Source organism: Solanum dulcamara, chromosome 3 (genome assembly GCF_947179165.1).
Source record: "Solanum dulcamara chromosome 3, daSolDulc1.2, whole genome shotgun sequence".
Taxonomy (NCBI): domain Eukaryota; kingdom Viridiplantae; phylum Streptophyta; class Magnoliopsida; order Solanales; family Solanaceae; genus Solanum; species Solanum dulcamara.
The window spans coordinates 3,112,734-3,128,231 of record NC_077239.1 but is presented as its reverse complement, the minus strand read 5'-3'; the positions used below and the strand labels follow the sequence as shown (position 1 = coordinate 3,128,231).

Below are 15,498 nucleotides of genomic sequence, written 5' to 3'. Positions count from 1 at the left end.
TATATAATTCGAATTCTCAACATATTAATTAATAGTGTAGATGTTCAATAACTTGAGCATAAATATCACTTTTCAATGGATGGATTGTACTGAATTTAGGCTAGTCAAAATGAGAGAGTTAAAACCAGTCTAAAGCTTATTTGTGTTGAAACAAGTTGGATCAAAATGCTCAATTTTTACCAAGGTTTAATTTCTTTGTTACTTAATTTATTTTATTTTTAATTATGGCTAATATATGATATATCAAATAAAAAATTTAAAATGGACTGATTGGGAGAATTCACACAGTTTGAATTAATAAATGAATGGATCATTAACTTTTACGTTTGTTATCTCAACCCTATCACATGTATCACTTGACAAATTAAAGATGAATTTTGAATTTAGTATACGATTTCATCTCGTAATTTAAAATTATGAGATGAAATTAGCGTTTGGACATGTGATTTCATTTTATAATTCTAAATCATGAGATGAAATCCTAAATTCTCCAAAAAGCTTGATTTGGAAATTTCATATCATGATTTCACATTTTTTTTAACACAAAAATTGACCCACAAGATTATATTTTGTAAAAAAAAAAACGTCATTTTATACTTACATATTTTTTTGTGAGAATACCAAAGGAGTGAAGATATATTCACGAGATATGAAAATTATGATATATTTACTAGTAATATTGAACAACAAATGACTCAAAGCAAAAAGTAATACAGTACAATTTATGTTTTACTTTTTTATTGAACTAAAGTTCGATTAATATATGTTGTATTTTTTTTTAGAATATAACTTTGTAATAGTATATTATACTTTTGTTATGAAGTTTTATTTATTTGGTAAAATTATTTAAAGAGTTGGAATAATTTTAATAATTTTCACAAAACTTATATTTATGAGCAAAAAAATATAACTTAAAAATTCAAATTATACATTCAATCAAACTTTATGAATTCATTTTCGATGTTCTATTATACCCTATCTAATTAATGAGTTTAGGTGATTGATGTGATTGGTTCAAATCATGTCTTTTTAATTCATTTCCTTGAAACTTACGAGCACTCGAATCTCTAGTACATAAATTATTTAGGAATCAGTTTTGATAGAATATATAAGAATAATATTTAAAAAATGTATTAATAATGTTGAAATATTGAAATTATTTTTTATATATAAAAATATCCTTCATGAAGATGATAGAAAAAAATGTGATTTTTTTTGAAGAAGCAATTGTGTTTTTAATCAAGCTAATTTATGTATTAAAAAATCTTGCATTACTAATATCATAATTAATAAATAGAATGTATATAAGTAATATTGTTTATATTAATTCTATTTAGATTGAAAAAAAATACCAGATAAAATAGTAATAATACACAAAGTTAATACATGCATTATTTTTATTCTAATACATCCTACCAAAATTAAGCCAATTGATTACCCTTTTGGTGGCTCGTTTGGGCTTGAAACTTCCATGTTAGAGGTCTCAATCTATCAAATTTGAAATTCCTTATCAGTGAAAATAAAAAATTTATCTTCTGAGTTAAACTCGTCGCATCAAACTTGTCTTATTTTACGAAGTCAAAAATTAAATAACGATGCGAAATAATTCTATTCGTACGAATCACCTCAAGATTTATGTGTACACATGTTAGCCTATCACAAAGGGGGGCCTTTAATAACTTTTTGTATCTGCCTTTGCTTCTCATGAATTATTGTACATCATCATCCTTCTATCTTGTTCAGAGGGGAAGTCTCGAAGCAATAATAAAATTATTTTTTATATTATTTATAAATTATTAATTTAAATTATGAAATTATTTATTGATTTTTGAATTATTAGTTAGTCCCAACATTATTTTATTTCATAATTTGTACTATAATAATATGATGAATTATTTCATATAATATGATGGGATAACTAATATCATGAGATATATCAATTCATGAATAACTTTATCTATCTCATCCCCCATATATATCAAACAGTTAGGATCGAAATAATCAGGACGTCATGCGTAATCTAATGGCGACGGTAATTAAGACAAAAGCTAAAAAAACATAATATTTGATATGATTTGAGCAATTAACTTACATATAATAATATTAATATAAAAAATATTTTAAAACTACCCCTAAATATGACTCTTTGATGACTACATTGTCGATGTTTTTATGTATAATGTAAAAGAAAGAATCTTCAACTTGTAAATGTTCAAAACTTAAGAATCTTCAACTTGTAAATGTTCAAAACTTTATGGAAAAGATCTGTGTTCTAACGAGAAAATCTTTTTGAAGTTAAACATATTGATTATGATGTAGAATCCAAATAAGGTAGATAATGATGGATAAATCCTAACACAAATAATCTCTTTGATGATAATCTTTTTCAAAATATTCGTGAACTGGAATGTCATTATGTCCTCGTTGTTTTCTTTTTATTGGTGCTTTTCTCTTTCTTCTACTTTTTCATCTCATTGGATAAGGAAATTCATGAGAAGTAACCTAAAATTTTCTATGAGCGTCAAATTAGAGAACAAAATATTGAGAGTAGTCTTAATGGTATATTCTTCCTAATTTTCCACAAATTAATTGTATATGTGTTTGTTTTTTTTGGTGAAGGCTGCATAAACAGCTGGCTTAAGAAAAGTGCGATGCAACTTCCTGCATACTACCACTCGTTGTCACGTCTCGATAGGGATGGCAATGAAGCGGGATAGATGCTGAACACGAAATAAGATAAAAATTTGAATGGTTAAAAACATCGTTTTCGTCTTATATGATAAGACATTAGTCATTTTCGTGCTTTAGGTAGATTAGTCCTTTGTAGTAATTGTAAGGATAGTAATGAATCATAATAAAAATATGGGATTTTTATGGACCGTTTCAACATCAAAAACAAGAGCAAACATATAATGACGAATTCAAAATTATAACTAAGCATCTCCCATTAATTCTCTATCGGACTCATTAATCAGATTTACTGATATAACAATTATATGCGACTCTTTACAAAAAAACATGTTATTATAACAAAATTAATAATGATTCAAAATCAATAAGTACACCAGTCTATATAACCTAAATCTTTTTCATTTATGTTTATCCACTTTCGATATTTACGCCAAATCAAAGTGAAAAATGTACAATTTACTAGGCATTTCGCCACACAATCTGGAGCTTGAATTTGAAGTTTTAATTTGAAATCAGTGTTTATTTATGAAATTTTAAACAAAACTTTAACTTCAATTTGAAATTTTGCATCCCAAATCTCAACCCCATCCACTATTGAAAAAAAACTCCTTGTGCTTGGCTCGTAATCGTATAGTGTTGGTGTGAGATGAATTTAAATAGAAAATAATAACTAGTAAAGATTCACGCAACCGAACTCTTAACTTGTTTTGGACTAAGACATAGTTATCGTTGTAATATTATTTTTTTCCCTCCATTTTGTGGCCACAAATCTGAGCGTGATTTCCACTCTTCAATTATCATAAAAAAACATTGTAGGAAAAAAAATCATATAACCTTGTCCCCTCCATTATCATAAGAAACAATATATTTTTTTCAACTTTTTGTCCTAGTTAACATCTGGAGTCTGGACCTTGAAGTCTCCACAGAAAAGTCCTTCTTATAAATCTCTGTCTAGTTCACATATTTGACTGCTAGCAAACAAAAACATCATTTTTAACCCCTCCCCAATCGGTGCTTTTCATTCGATGTTTGATATTCATTTTTAGAGGTTCAAATTCAAAACCTCTAATTATGAATGGAGGAATATGTATCACTCCATTACAATTTTTGAGTTATAAAAGACTCTGCTCGAACACCCCCCCAAAGTCTCCAAACAATGCTGACATGTTCGGTGGAACTCAATAGCTTTTACACAAACCGCATATTTATGTTAAAAATTTCACGTAATATGTATAAATAATTTATCGAATACCTAATAAACTGTCTTAGCTTGTCTAGAATTCAAAACTCATAAATTCAAAATCTTAGTGCCGTCTCTGAATGATACTATCTCTCGCTAAAGTGTCATGAGAGGGATAGCTTTCACTCTCAAGTTTTGCAATTTATATTGAACATGAAAATCTTCAAGAAGAATAAACTTATCATAGGACAGATTATTGTGCAACCTCTCAAGAGTAAATTATGTGTATATCTCATTATCAAGTGGGATTGGAGTGTGACCAAAGGGATATAAGTGTTGTGTTTTGAAGTAGGTCATTTGGTAGTTGGTTAGAATTACGTAGCTATTAGTATTATAAAGATTAGTTATAGGAGAATTTATGTATTATTTTATACGGAGTTTAGTTATTCATGTACTAGTTATTCCACCTTCTATTCTGCATAAAATAATTCAAATTCTGTCATAACTTATAACATGTATTAGTTATGCAAGTTTCTAAATTGCAAACCAAACACCCTATTAATTTTATACATGAATAACCTACCTCTTAATCAGCTATCAAGTGTGATATTACTCATACAAAATTAAATACATGTGTACCTTACCTCCAAACTAGCTACCAAACGACCCGAAGATTTTCTTCATTACTACTAACAATAGCTTGAAAAGGAGAAAAGGAAGCTCACTTGACCAAAGTTTAAAAGGCTAAGTGGCATCTTAGCTAAAGGTGGCGAAAGCCGCGAAACTAGTCCAATGGGAACATGACTCACCCATCCCACCAATGAACCCGCCCATTTATTAACTAGTCCATTTTTAGCTTCTCAGATTCAAGACGTCTAAAAGTTGAACCGATTCAAATTAAATAGAAAACCCAAACTGACCCATGAGAAAACTTATCAAAAGATTTATAATTTATTATTTTTATTATTATTATTGAAATGTTATATTTAGTCATGATTAAAATAAGTTTATTAGTTTTGTTTAGTAATTAAACCAATTATAAGAAAACAAAAAAAAAAGAGATTAAACTTTGTATGAGTTGACATATTGGGCTATGACCCAATGTTGAGCACGTCTTCACCAAACCTGTTTCAGTCCAAATAACTTTTGAGCGGATAGTATCCGTCTATTTATTAACTCAATATATTTTGACTCGATCATGTTCAAGCCCAACCCCTCTATCTGACACCCCTAATTATTCTTACCATGACAAAGTACATTACAAGTTTAAACCAAGTTAAGGTAGTTAAGAGTTTGTTGTACATAGAGTTTAAAAAATGAAGAATATTGGGAAAGAATACTAAAAATTAATAATGGCTGAATACTTGCCTTACTTTAATAGCAGTAACATAAACAGGACTTACAAAGGTACTCAATTAAAACATCAAGATACTAACTTGAACCTCTTCCAAAATGTATAGAAAAGAAATTTAAAATTTCTTATATCAAAAATCAAGTTCATGCTTCATACATACTTGGAGGAAAGTTACCAGGTTTAATGTCTCTGGTCAAGTTGTATCCTGGGAAGCAAGCTGATGCTCAAGGAAAATTTGAGATGAAGCATCCCAGAGATCCTTTGCGAGTTTGGAGTCATAAGAAAGCCGAGAAGATCTTAGAGTACTACCATTTCCTCCGAAGAAGTATACTCCCGAGGTTTCCTGGTACAGTCATCACAGCATGAGGAACCCCAGATAATAGCCAGAACATTTAATCACAATTCAAGATGAAATAGAAGTAGCAGCAATAGCACAAATGTTCCAATAACTGAATACATAAAGCAGCTAAATGAGAATAGCAATTATAAGACGTTTCGATAAGCACCCCCTTCTGTGATGTATGGTGAAATCAAGATCTTAAAATCTGAGGATAGATTCAGTGAAAAGATGAAGAGAAAGAGGCAATTTAGTATGAACATTGGCTGAAGAGAGAAGGCATAAATATGTCATTACACAATGGGTAATGAAGTCTCATAGGGGTAACATGTAAAAAGGACGATATTGATGTGTTTCAGTTGTATTTATCTCGTAGACAATATGCAACTGATAAGAGTAAACTGCACATTTTAGAACAATTGTAATACCCTGTCTTGTGAATGTACTTGCATCCGTGGCTTATGTATTATATGGAATGAGAACATATATTCATTTCAAGTTTGATAGGACTTAGGTGTGTGTTGGACATTGATTATAAGGGGAAGCTATAGGCTATGGACTTGTGAAAGATGATGTTGGTTGCAATTGGTCAGTACATACAGAATTAGGCAAAATAATATAAGCACCCTATAGCATGCGTGTAGTGGCCAGGCTCGGGGGGAAAAGCCAAATGGACAGTAGCAGAGTAGGACTCTATAATTTTTATTTTTTGGGTACACCACTAAAAATAGAGGAAAAAAAGAAAGTACTAAGTGGGAATTGATCCATGTTCCTCTAGGTAAATAACTCAGCATTAAACCAAGTGCACTATTTAGCCTTTTTAGGAGCATGGGTGTTGGCAGATAATATTAGATCAATTCTAGAAATATGTGCATAAAATATCTAGTTTGACCGAGAAATCATGGTTCATGTGCACCATAAATTGGGCTATAAATCTGCCCCTGGACAGTACCATAGGGCTACGTGATTGCTAGAGCGATCAAGGAATTGAACTTGATTGCTATAGCATGAGTTGCTCGCTACACTGTGCACAGAGGGGGAAAGGACTTAGATGAAGCAGTAGTGTACTGTGTAACGTGCTGATAAAACTCAACGAGATTGCTATACTTCTGGAGTGATCGCCCTATAGTGTCGAGAATATAACATGATCTATATAGCATCGCTAATGCAACCCATTATCAATAAAGAACTAATATGGGTGTTTCCCGAATTTTACCCTAAAACACTTTCCGAATAGCTAGGACACACATTATGTAGGGGAGAACTGAGCTCCATTCAACCCAAACCACTAAGGTGAGTTAAGAGAGGGCTATTTTACCTTCTTATTATATAAAAATTTGATTCTTAACATGAATTCTTGAAACTAAATATATTCATCATTGGAATAAATTCACAACTCAAAAACGAATGTCTTGAGTCATTGACAAGAAGAGGTAATTGTTTTTTGCTTGGTTTTTAAAAGATTGACATAGACAATGGAGAATCTGAGGAAGATAAGGGTTACTTATGTCAGTTAGTAGTTTACGTGGAAATGTTCAGGGGTAGGGTGGTGTTGGATCTGAGGAGGATGGTTCTGAACTGTTTCAACATACATTCAGTGATGCACGGTATAGTAACAGAGACATTGCAAAAGTGGGACATCTAAAAGAAGGAAGAGAAGATCAAGGGCGTGGGAGGTTTCCCCTTAAAGTCCTAATGTAGGCTAGTATGGAAGGAGAGAAATAGGAGAGAGTTTGACGGATTGATATTATGACTTCGTATATTTGAGGAAAAGTCTCTTGTATCTAATTTCTATTCGGTTCACCAATTGAGATCCCGTGTCTTTCATAAACAAACCATATTTGAACAAAGGTTCCCTACTTTTTGGTATACTGCTCGTATACGGGAGTCTTTCCCAACATTGATAGAATTATTTAGCTTACCCAAAAATTATGAAAAGAGAATAATAAAGGAAGTCCCTTAGCTGCACAGGGATTGGGAGCCAACTTGGATAGTTTACTCATTCATATGGTAGTGATGATCTTAGGCAGATTCATATGCCTAAAAGCCAAGTGAAACCCATATTATAGTACAGTTTGAGAACAAAATCCGTTGTGTGTGCTTGTTTTAAGTTGTGATTATGTTATTGTGCTAACCAATGTGATTAGGTGTTTGTAGGGTGAAATTGCGTGGGAATGATAACTAAATGGAGATGAAATGTTTTGAAGGTGAAGTTGAGGCCAAGAAATGAACAGACAAGAAAAAGAAACTCGAAAAAAACCTCAGAGCAACACAAAGCCCAGGTCCACGTTGGCTCCGTGCCACAGAGCTGGGAGGCAAAATTTCCTCGACTTGGCAGCAAGGTCCGCGACAGCTCTGTGTCACAGACCTGGACGCGGCTTTTTGTCCAAAGTGAAATAGGCAGGTCCGTGTTGGCTCTGTGCCACGGACCTGCAAGGGACGATTTTGATGCGTTCTTCTCCTATAAATAGACACGTTTTGTAATATTTTAAATTATTCTAATTCTTGTACTTAGGCGAGAAGTTTCAACAACATTCTAGGGTTCTTTTCTACTCTTTTTCATCTTTTAATTCTTGAATGTATTTTGGGGATTTAAGCTTTGAGAATCAAATTATGAGTAGCTAAATTCTATCTTTCTAGGGTTGCTGCTACAAATGATTGTTAAGTATTGAAACTTTGGATGAAGATTGGTTATCATTAAAAGTTAATCTTGTGTTCTTAATATTATTATTTTAATGCTTGATCACCATTAGAATACATATATTGTCTTTTCTTGCACTCGGGAGAGGAATTGAGAGATAGAATGTGGTACACAAGAAGCAAGATCATTCTTTGTTGAAAACTAAGGTTGATTTGTATCTAGGATAGGGATAAACCTAGTTTCCTTGCTTGATTAAGGAACGAGACGAGAGCATAATGCTCCATATTTGCTTTAATCGATCCCCGCTCAACGATGTAGTTAGATTATCAATTTTGATAGATGGTTAGAGGTTCGAAAGACCATAACCGTATTACTAAAGCTCGTAAGTCAGTAACTTGATAACCATTCAGCTTCTAAAATGGAAAATACTTCGCATGAATTCGTATTAAAGCCGTAGCCCTGAAATTTCTCAAGTCATTGATAAAAAACCCAAGTTGAATTCGGATCCTTGTTATTTAATTTTCTTAATTTGTTTATTGCGTTTGTTTAGTTAATCATAAGTCTTTTGGGTTTGATAATCCGGCTCGTAAGAGCCACTATATTACTTGTGTGACCACGTACACTTGCGTGTACATTTGGACGCAACAAGTGATATGCTAATCCATTAGATATGATGAGATTCACTATCTACTTGATGATTGAAAGTTGATGTGGACGGTATCCCTAGCCACTTGGTGACTGAAAGTGGACATGGATGGTTAAACTAAGAAACGTGAAACTAAGGAACTTAAGAGCAATTACCTAACTATGCGTTAACTACTAAGCTCGTCAGGTTTTTGACAACAGTTTTGAGCAACTGTCTCTACAGTTGCTGATCTGTGTAAGGCTGTCCCTACTATATTTGACAGCATCATCTATGGTTTTATGAATGAAATGAAGAAGACAAACCTGTTACGTTTATGGAAATCAATTAATCCAGAACAGGGTTTTACTAAGTAAGCGTGCAGCACTCCCTTCAACAGATGCATGCTTCCAACACGACAACATGCCACTTTCCTGCAACTCTACCTAACTCTTTATTTTATTTTTATTTTTTTAGAAGTAGTCTACGTTAACTTTTTATTGATCAGATATTTCACAATCCACATGATTTGTCAATCCCATTTTCTGTGTTGAAATAGCAGAACTTCTGCACAGGAGCATTAATCTTCATTAAAAATACTAAATGAGAGGAATCCATCAACTATACGAGTACTTTAGCCTAATTCACAGAGAAACAAGTTCCAAAGATTATGTGCTTCAGCTTCTACGAGAAAATTGAAGGCATTGACCAAACAGGAAATTAAATCAAAGAAATGAACCAATAAATTGAGAGCCAATTGATACATATCACAAAACAGAAGAAAGGAGGACAGACTCACTGGTGGCGCATGTACTGCATCTAGAACAGAGCCAATTCCTTCTTCGGGAGACTGCAAAAGCCCCAAAAGTTTCAAAACATAGAAAGCCAACAATGAGAGGCATGAAGGAATTTCTCGCATAATGTTGGTTTTCACCACTCCAGGATCTGCAGCACTTCATCATTCCACAAACCAAAACAGAAGCGTTCAGGCAAATAAAATCACCACTTAAGACATATATAACAAGATCCTCAATCAGTTAGGATTACATGATCTAGCTTACGAAAGTAAGACAGATAAAAAGTTAGAAAAAAATATTAGAAGGTAAAAAGCTGAAAGTAACAAACATTCATAGTTTCGCAGTTTTCAACGTAAATCAAATGGTTGTTTCTGACTGAGGCAGGCAATACTGAGGATGAAAGTAGATTAACATGGTGGAGCAATTTTCTTTTACACACTCTTTGCTCCAAAACCACTTTACTTTAGATGACCAATTCAGGCGTCACAGACTCGATTACTTTCCAAATATGTCATAGGTCACAAAGGAAGGCTCTAAATTTCCACCCACCCACCAACTGCAATTTAGACACAGAATCTGCCTAAATTTCATGCCTAAACACCTCAGTTATCTTCTCAATGGCCATGAGGATGCATATTTCATTAACGAAAACTAAATTAGCACAACATGACTTCTATGATTCTATTACAGAAAGTCATAGAGACTAACTAGATGCTTCACAATCCTACAACTGAGGCAGTCCACAGTGCCCATGGTTTACACAAATATGCGCCTTTGAAGTACGATAAGCAAAAATAGTGTGCGAACACTACTCTTGAAATCAATATCCCCTTCAGAAGGTATCATAGTTCTTCTCTCTTTGTGGTGTAACTATCATGTTACACCCAGAAAAGCTCAGTTTACACTTAAGCATATGCATAATCATGAAAAAAGAATTAGCCTACAATTTGGTTTCTAGGTAACTGGATATAGACAAACAGATGGCACGACAGGACAAGTATGAATTAACCTGTTCAAACCAACAAAAGATGAGCTTTACCTTAATATACAAACACATTCTTGAAAGGTATAGAATTAAATTGATAAGCATAACGGCTTACAAGGTGACATAGAGAACCTAACATTTGTTTGTATAGGAGAACATGAACGTACATGACAGAGACACTGTGTGATTTCTCCACTAGACCAACTTGCCGATGAAGCTCATAGGTGAAGAGCAGAAGGCATACTGCAAGAGAAATGGCCAGAGTTTTTAGGTGTCAATGAGTTCAAGGATAGCAATGGTTACTTTAATCTGGAAAATTCAACTTACATTTGGAGTACTCATATAAATGAGCAAATGGATAGGAACTTAATTTTGAAAAATGCCGCCCAGATATTGTTTCCCTGGTGACCTCCATGCTAGACACTATCGATCAAAAGTAGAAAATGCCAAATTACAATTTTATCAGTATGTTCAGCAATAACAGCCAAAAGAGCATTCCAAAAAAAAATTGCAGCTCTGGTTCAATTCTTATCAACAAAATTACCCTCATCAATTTACATTCTACTATATTGTTCAGCAATAACAGCCAAAAGAGCATTCCAAAAAAAAATTGCAGCTCTGGTTCAATTCTTATCAACAAAATTACCCTCATCAATTTACATTCTACTATATTGTTCAGCAATAACAGCCAAAAGAGCATTCCAAAAAAAATTGCAGCTCTGGTTCAATTCTTATCAACAAAATTACCCTCATCAATTTACATTCTACTATATTGTTCAGCAATAACAGCCAAAAGAGCATTCCAAAAAAAAATTGCAGCTCTGGTTCAATTCTTATCAACAAAATTACCCTCATCAATTTATATTCTACTATATTTCAGGAAAAAAAAAACATAAACGAACAGGATACAAGAAGCATTCTTAGCAGAGACTTTATTAACACAAAGTATGTTCCAATGGCATCTGTCCATTTAGCAATGAAGAATCTATAATTTTCTAGCTCATTATCTCAGGCAATCTTCGCCCCCGGATCTCTAAGACTGAGTTGTTAATCAGCTAAAAAGCTTCAAAATGACAGAAGCACACTAGTCCTAACACTGAAGAATATAGTGAACAGGGAAAAAATGAAGACTGTCAAAGATATTACCACAGATGAACATATGAAGCAACATGACATGCACTAGAGTAGTTCACATATGTGCTTTTGAGTTTTGACACAAGCCAACACCTTTTCTGATGCTGATAAACATTGAGTGTACATAGTACTGACAGTATATGAATTATACCTACCATTCCGATGAGTGAATGATGTAACATTAACAACACGAGAAGGGATAGGGCTCTGTTCTAGAAGCGGCAAAAGCAGTTTTGTAAGACAAAATGGACCAATATAATTCGTTGACATCATCCTGCAGAAAAAAAATAAGAATGTCCAATTAGCACATAATTTATGTTTCTCAGGATCATCGCAATCCTCATAGCAGCCAGAGAAAACGGGAGAGAGAGAGATTAGCTCCTATCAGTGCTACAGGTGCCAAGTTTGCCATGCAACTCACCAATGCAGAATCCTAACAAAATTAAGGGAAAATGTGAAGTTTGTTACGCATTGAATGCAAGTGGAGGGTGAAGATCCCAATGCAGTATTATCTAAACCACAAGAACATTCTACTAAAGGTCTCACTGCTTATCTGATAAGTGAAGCTGGGATAGATAGTGTCGATTAAAGTTCTCTTCTATATTGTGTTTCATATCTCTGTAATATTTGCTCTGTTCCATTAGTGCAAGGATTAGTAGAAAGAGTTTTTCCACAAGAATAAAGGATGAAATGCATATGTTTGCAGTTTTGCTTGAGAAGAATGCTCAAGCCAACCTATTGCAAGGATAATAAGCCAGAATGAAGAAAGTAATATATAAAGATTTAGGTGGTTTACTGATCACATTGTTCTGTAGTGATTCTGTATGATGTCCCAAGGATTCCAGCATTATTTATTAAGAGCTGGACAGAGCAATGCAAATCTGAGTCCAAAAGCCACTGTTGAAGGGAGTGTTTGAAGCTCAAGATTGACTTGTATGATGACAAATCAACCTGAAAAGCTTTTACACAAGCATCATCTATCTGTTCTTCGATTTCAGACACAATCTGTGAAACAAGAACAATGAAAATATCTTAAAGCGGAATCAGAATGAGATTTATAAAAGTCAATGACTCAATTACAGTACCTTTGACAATGAGTGCAATGACCTTCCAGCTGCAAGTATTAGAGGATCAGTTAAACTATACTAGCATTGACTTATAGGTGTGGAGGTTTCACTAAAAACTGCCGACAGTTAAAATCTTTAGTTGCGTGAACAATAAAAGTTAAAAACAAAAGTTGCAAATGTAATTGGAACAAAAGTAGCCTTCTGCTGAATCAATTTCTAATACTACATATAACAATTTACTAAAATCACCAGAAAAGCAATTTGTTATATGGAATGGCAGTTTAAGATACTAAATATCAAAAACAAGAAGATTCCTGATCTAAGACAACAAGAAAGCAAAATGATATAGGAAAAATGGGAACTAACTTGTGAATACCTCACCACTGTAAAGTGGCATCATCAATATCCCACATTGGAAACCAGAATTTTCTTCCCAAATTTCTTTGCCAAACAGCTTATCAACAAAAAGCCATAAATAGTTGAGACAATTTCCTTGTACAATGAATCTGTGAAAATGTTAACAATGCTTAATCCCTTTGAAGATCCAATTATCTAAAGAGGGTTCCTTTAGAAAGCTTATCCAAAAAGGGTTGCTTTAGTTGAGACAATTTTAACAATGCTTATCTAAAATGGTTGCACATAATAGAGATAAAACAAAGTATCTTATAAAAATATTAAGCCATGACTAAATAAGATTTGGTTTCATAGTCAGAGTGTCAATCAGGTCATTAAGTCATTCAAGATTCAAGATTCCTGTCTATGAGCTATAATCCTTAAAGTACTCGAATGTAAAATGAAGTTTATCAGCTATTATTAGGACAGCAGTTAAATATGAACTCAATTACATCCATAAGTGCCCCCTTATAGCATAAGTCACTGGACATAATTAACAGAATTTGATAGAAGGCACACCAACGACACAAAATCGTCAACCTAGGAATAATGTTTGACACTCTCCATTTGTGTGGGACTGATGCCACGTAAGCTACTAGGGATAACAAAAGGGTTGGATTTAACAAATTTTGCATTGCACCCTTGACATATATCTCAACTAGAAAATCTCTTTGAATTCATAAATCAATACATTTGTAAGTTTGCAGTGTAGTTCTCATGGAGACTGCTTCTCCATACACACATTTTCTCTTTTAACAAGTACAAATAAAATTAGAACGACATTTCATTTTTTTAATTATATCAAGGAAAGAAGCCCACCAAGAACAACGTAATAGCCTTCTTTAGCAAGGGCATAGGAAACAGCAGCACCCAAACCAGATGTGGCCTGTAAATGATTGCAAATTAACGCCAATAAGAACAAGAAACAGATGGTAATGTGAAGCATAAATAGCTTGTAGCAATTAGCACATATATCATATAGCTCTCAAGTAGAAAAAATAGGTAAAGCCAAAAAGACTTGTTTTGGAGGCAAAAATTAAGATATCTATGACTCAAACATGGTGATAGCCAACAAGAATACAAAGTTTTTTCACTAAAAACCCAATACCCATAAAAGATATAATTATTCTTTTTTATGGCCGTGGTGCCCGGGCTAGCTTTCGCTCACCTCTACTAATTCCACAGGATATTTGTCACCTCCCACCAGCAACAGGTACCAAGTAACAAGTAACTTTGTCCATTAAGGTTAGGACAGATGGGAAGAATCACCTAGTGTTTTTGTCTAACCTGAGACCTCATGACTCTCAACCACTTCATTAACCACTAGGCCACACTCTTGGGTTAATTTTGAAAATTTTCACATTATATTATATGAGGGAATTAGTCATTTTAGCATGTTCAAAGTGAATGACAATGGTTATCAATCTAATTTGAATCAAATAAACAAAAGTAAAATATAATTATTGAATTCGTGCTGCGTAAAGTTCATTAAAGAAAAAGCTTTCCTTATCGATATCTCGCATCAAAATGCATTTTTCTAGTTGTGAAATCCCACTAAGCAGACCTCATCACTACCATCAAACTCAAGTACAGGAAGAAGAAAACAATAACAGTAGCAAAACAGTGTGATAATCGAAACACAATAAACCACATATAGCTAGAACTACATGGGTATGACTAGTGCTACGCAACAACCTTCACAAGGCAAGACAAGACTCTACTCCTACTAACTTTCTACCCTAATACGAAACCTCCGCTCCATCCTATCTAGAGTCATGTCCTCATGTCCTAAAAGATATATTTGCATAGACAAAATTGAAGTTGATGGGCATGTTGATTGAAATCTAAATCATTTACCATTCAATACGAATACGAATACACTTACACCTGTAATTATGCAGATTGGCTTTCTGATAGCAGCATTAAATGATGATGTAGATGAAGAAGGATCATATAATTTGGATTTACGCGAGAAATGGGTTTGGGAAAAGAGGTGAAAGTGAGATAAGAAGAGAGAGAGAGTCCAAATAACAGCCATTCTCCAGAACTGTCCTTTGCATAGAAAGATTAAAGCCTCCATTAACCCCATTTTGCAACTGAAATCTCTTAGAGAAAAGCAAGAAATGATAAGTACAAATTGGCATTTTTGTGGGCACGACAATCAGATAGCCATAGCTGAAGCTTGAGAGTTTCTAATATGTCCACACCCCTTCTTTTTTCGAGGGAGTCGAAAACAAGGGACAAAATCGAAAAAAAGTTAATGGTACATGGATAATGGGTTATTAGGTTAGCGATTT

At 33.5% G+C, this 15,498-nt stretch overlaps 1 protein-coding gene across 1 annotated transcript; it reads right to left on the bottom strand.

Annotated features, from left to right (window-relative positions):
• Positions 1 to 5,217: 5,217 nt before the first annotated feature.
• LOC129882173 (short-chain dehydrogenase TIC 32, chloroplastic) lies at positions 5,218 to 15,460 on the bottom strand. Its single transcript, XM_055956350.1, has 9 exons — positions 15,087 to 15,460; positions 14,021 to 14,087; positions 12,827 to 12,855; positions 12,538 to 12,746; positions 11,897 to 12,015; positions 10,935 to 11,030; positions 10,775 to 10,850; positions 9,625 to 9,778; positions 5,218 to 5,568 (listed from the first exon to the last, which is right to left on the bottom strand). Exons 1-9 carry the CDS (start codon positions 15,288 to 15,290, stop codon positions 5,419 to 5,421), a joined length of 1,104 nt encoding a protein of 367 aa, XP_055812325.1. The 5' UTR covers positions 15,291 to 15,460; the 3' UTR covers positions 5,218 to 5,418.
• Positions 15,461 to 15,498: the final 38 nt, after the last annotated feature.

Bases quoted from the DNA above. Each gene is read 5' to 3' on its own strand.
- LOC129882173 (XM_055956350.1), bottom strand. From the start codon at position 15,290: ATGGGGTTAATGGAGGCTTTAATCTTTCTATGCAAAGGACAGTTCTGG. The intron at 11,031-11,896 runs GTAGGTATAATT...TTTGATCGATAG, and splicing joins ATCATTCACTCATCGGAATG to TGTCTAGCATGGAGGTCACC. The intron at 10,851-10,934 runs GTAAGTTGAATT...TTTCTCTTGCAG, and splicing joins TTTATATGAGTACTCCAAAT to TATGCCTTCTGCTCTTCACC.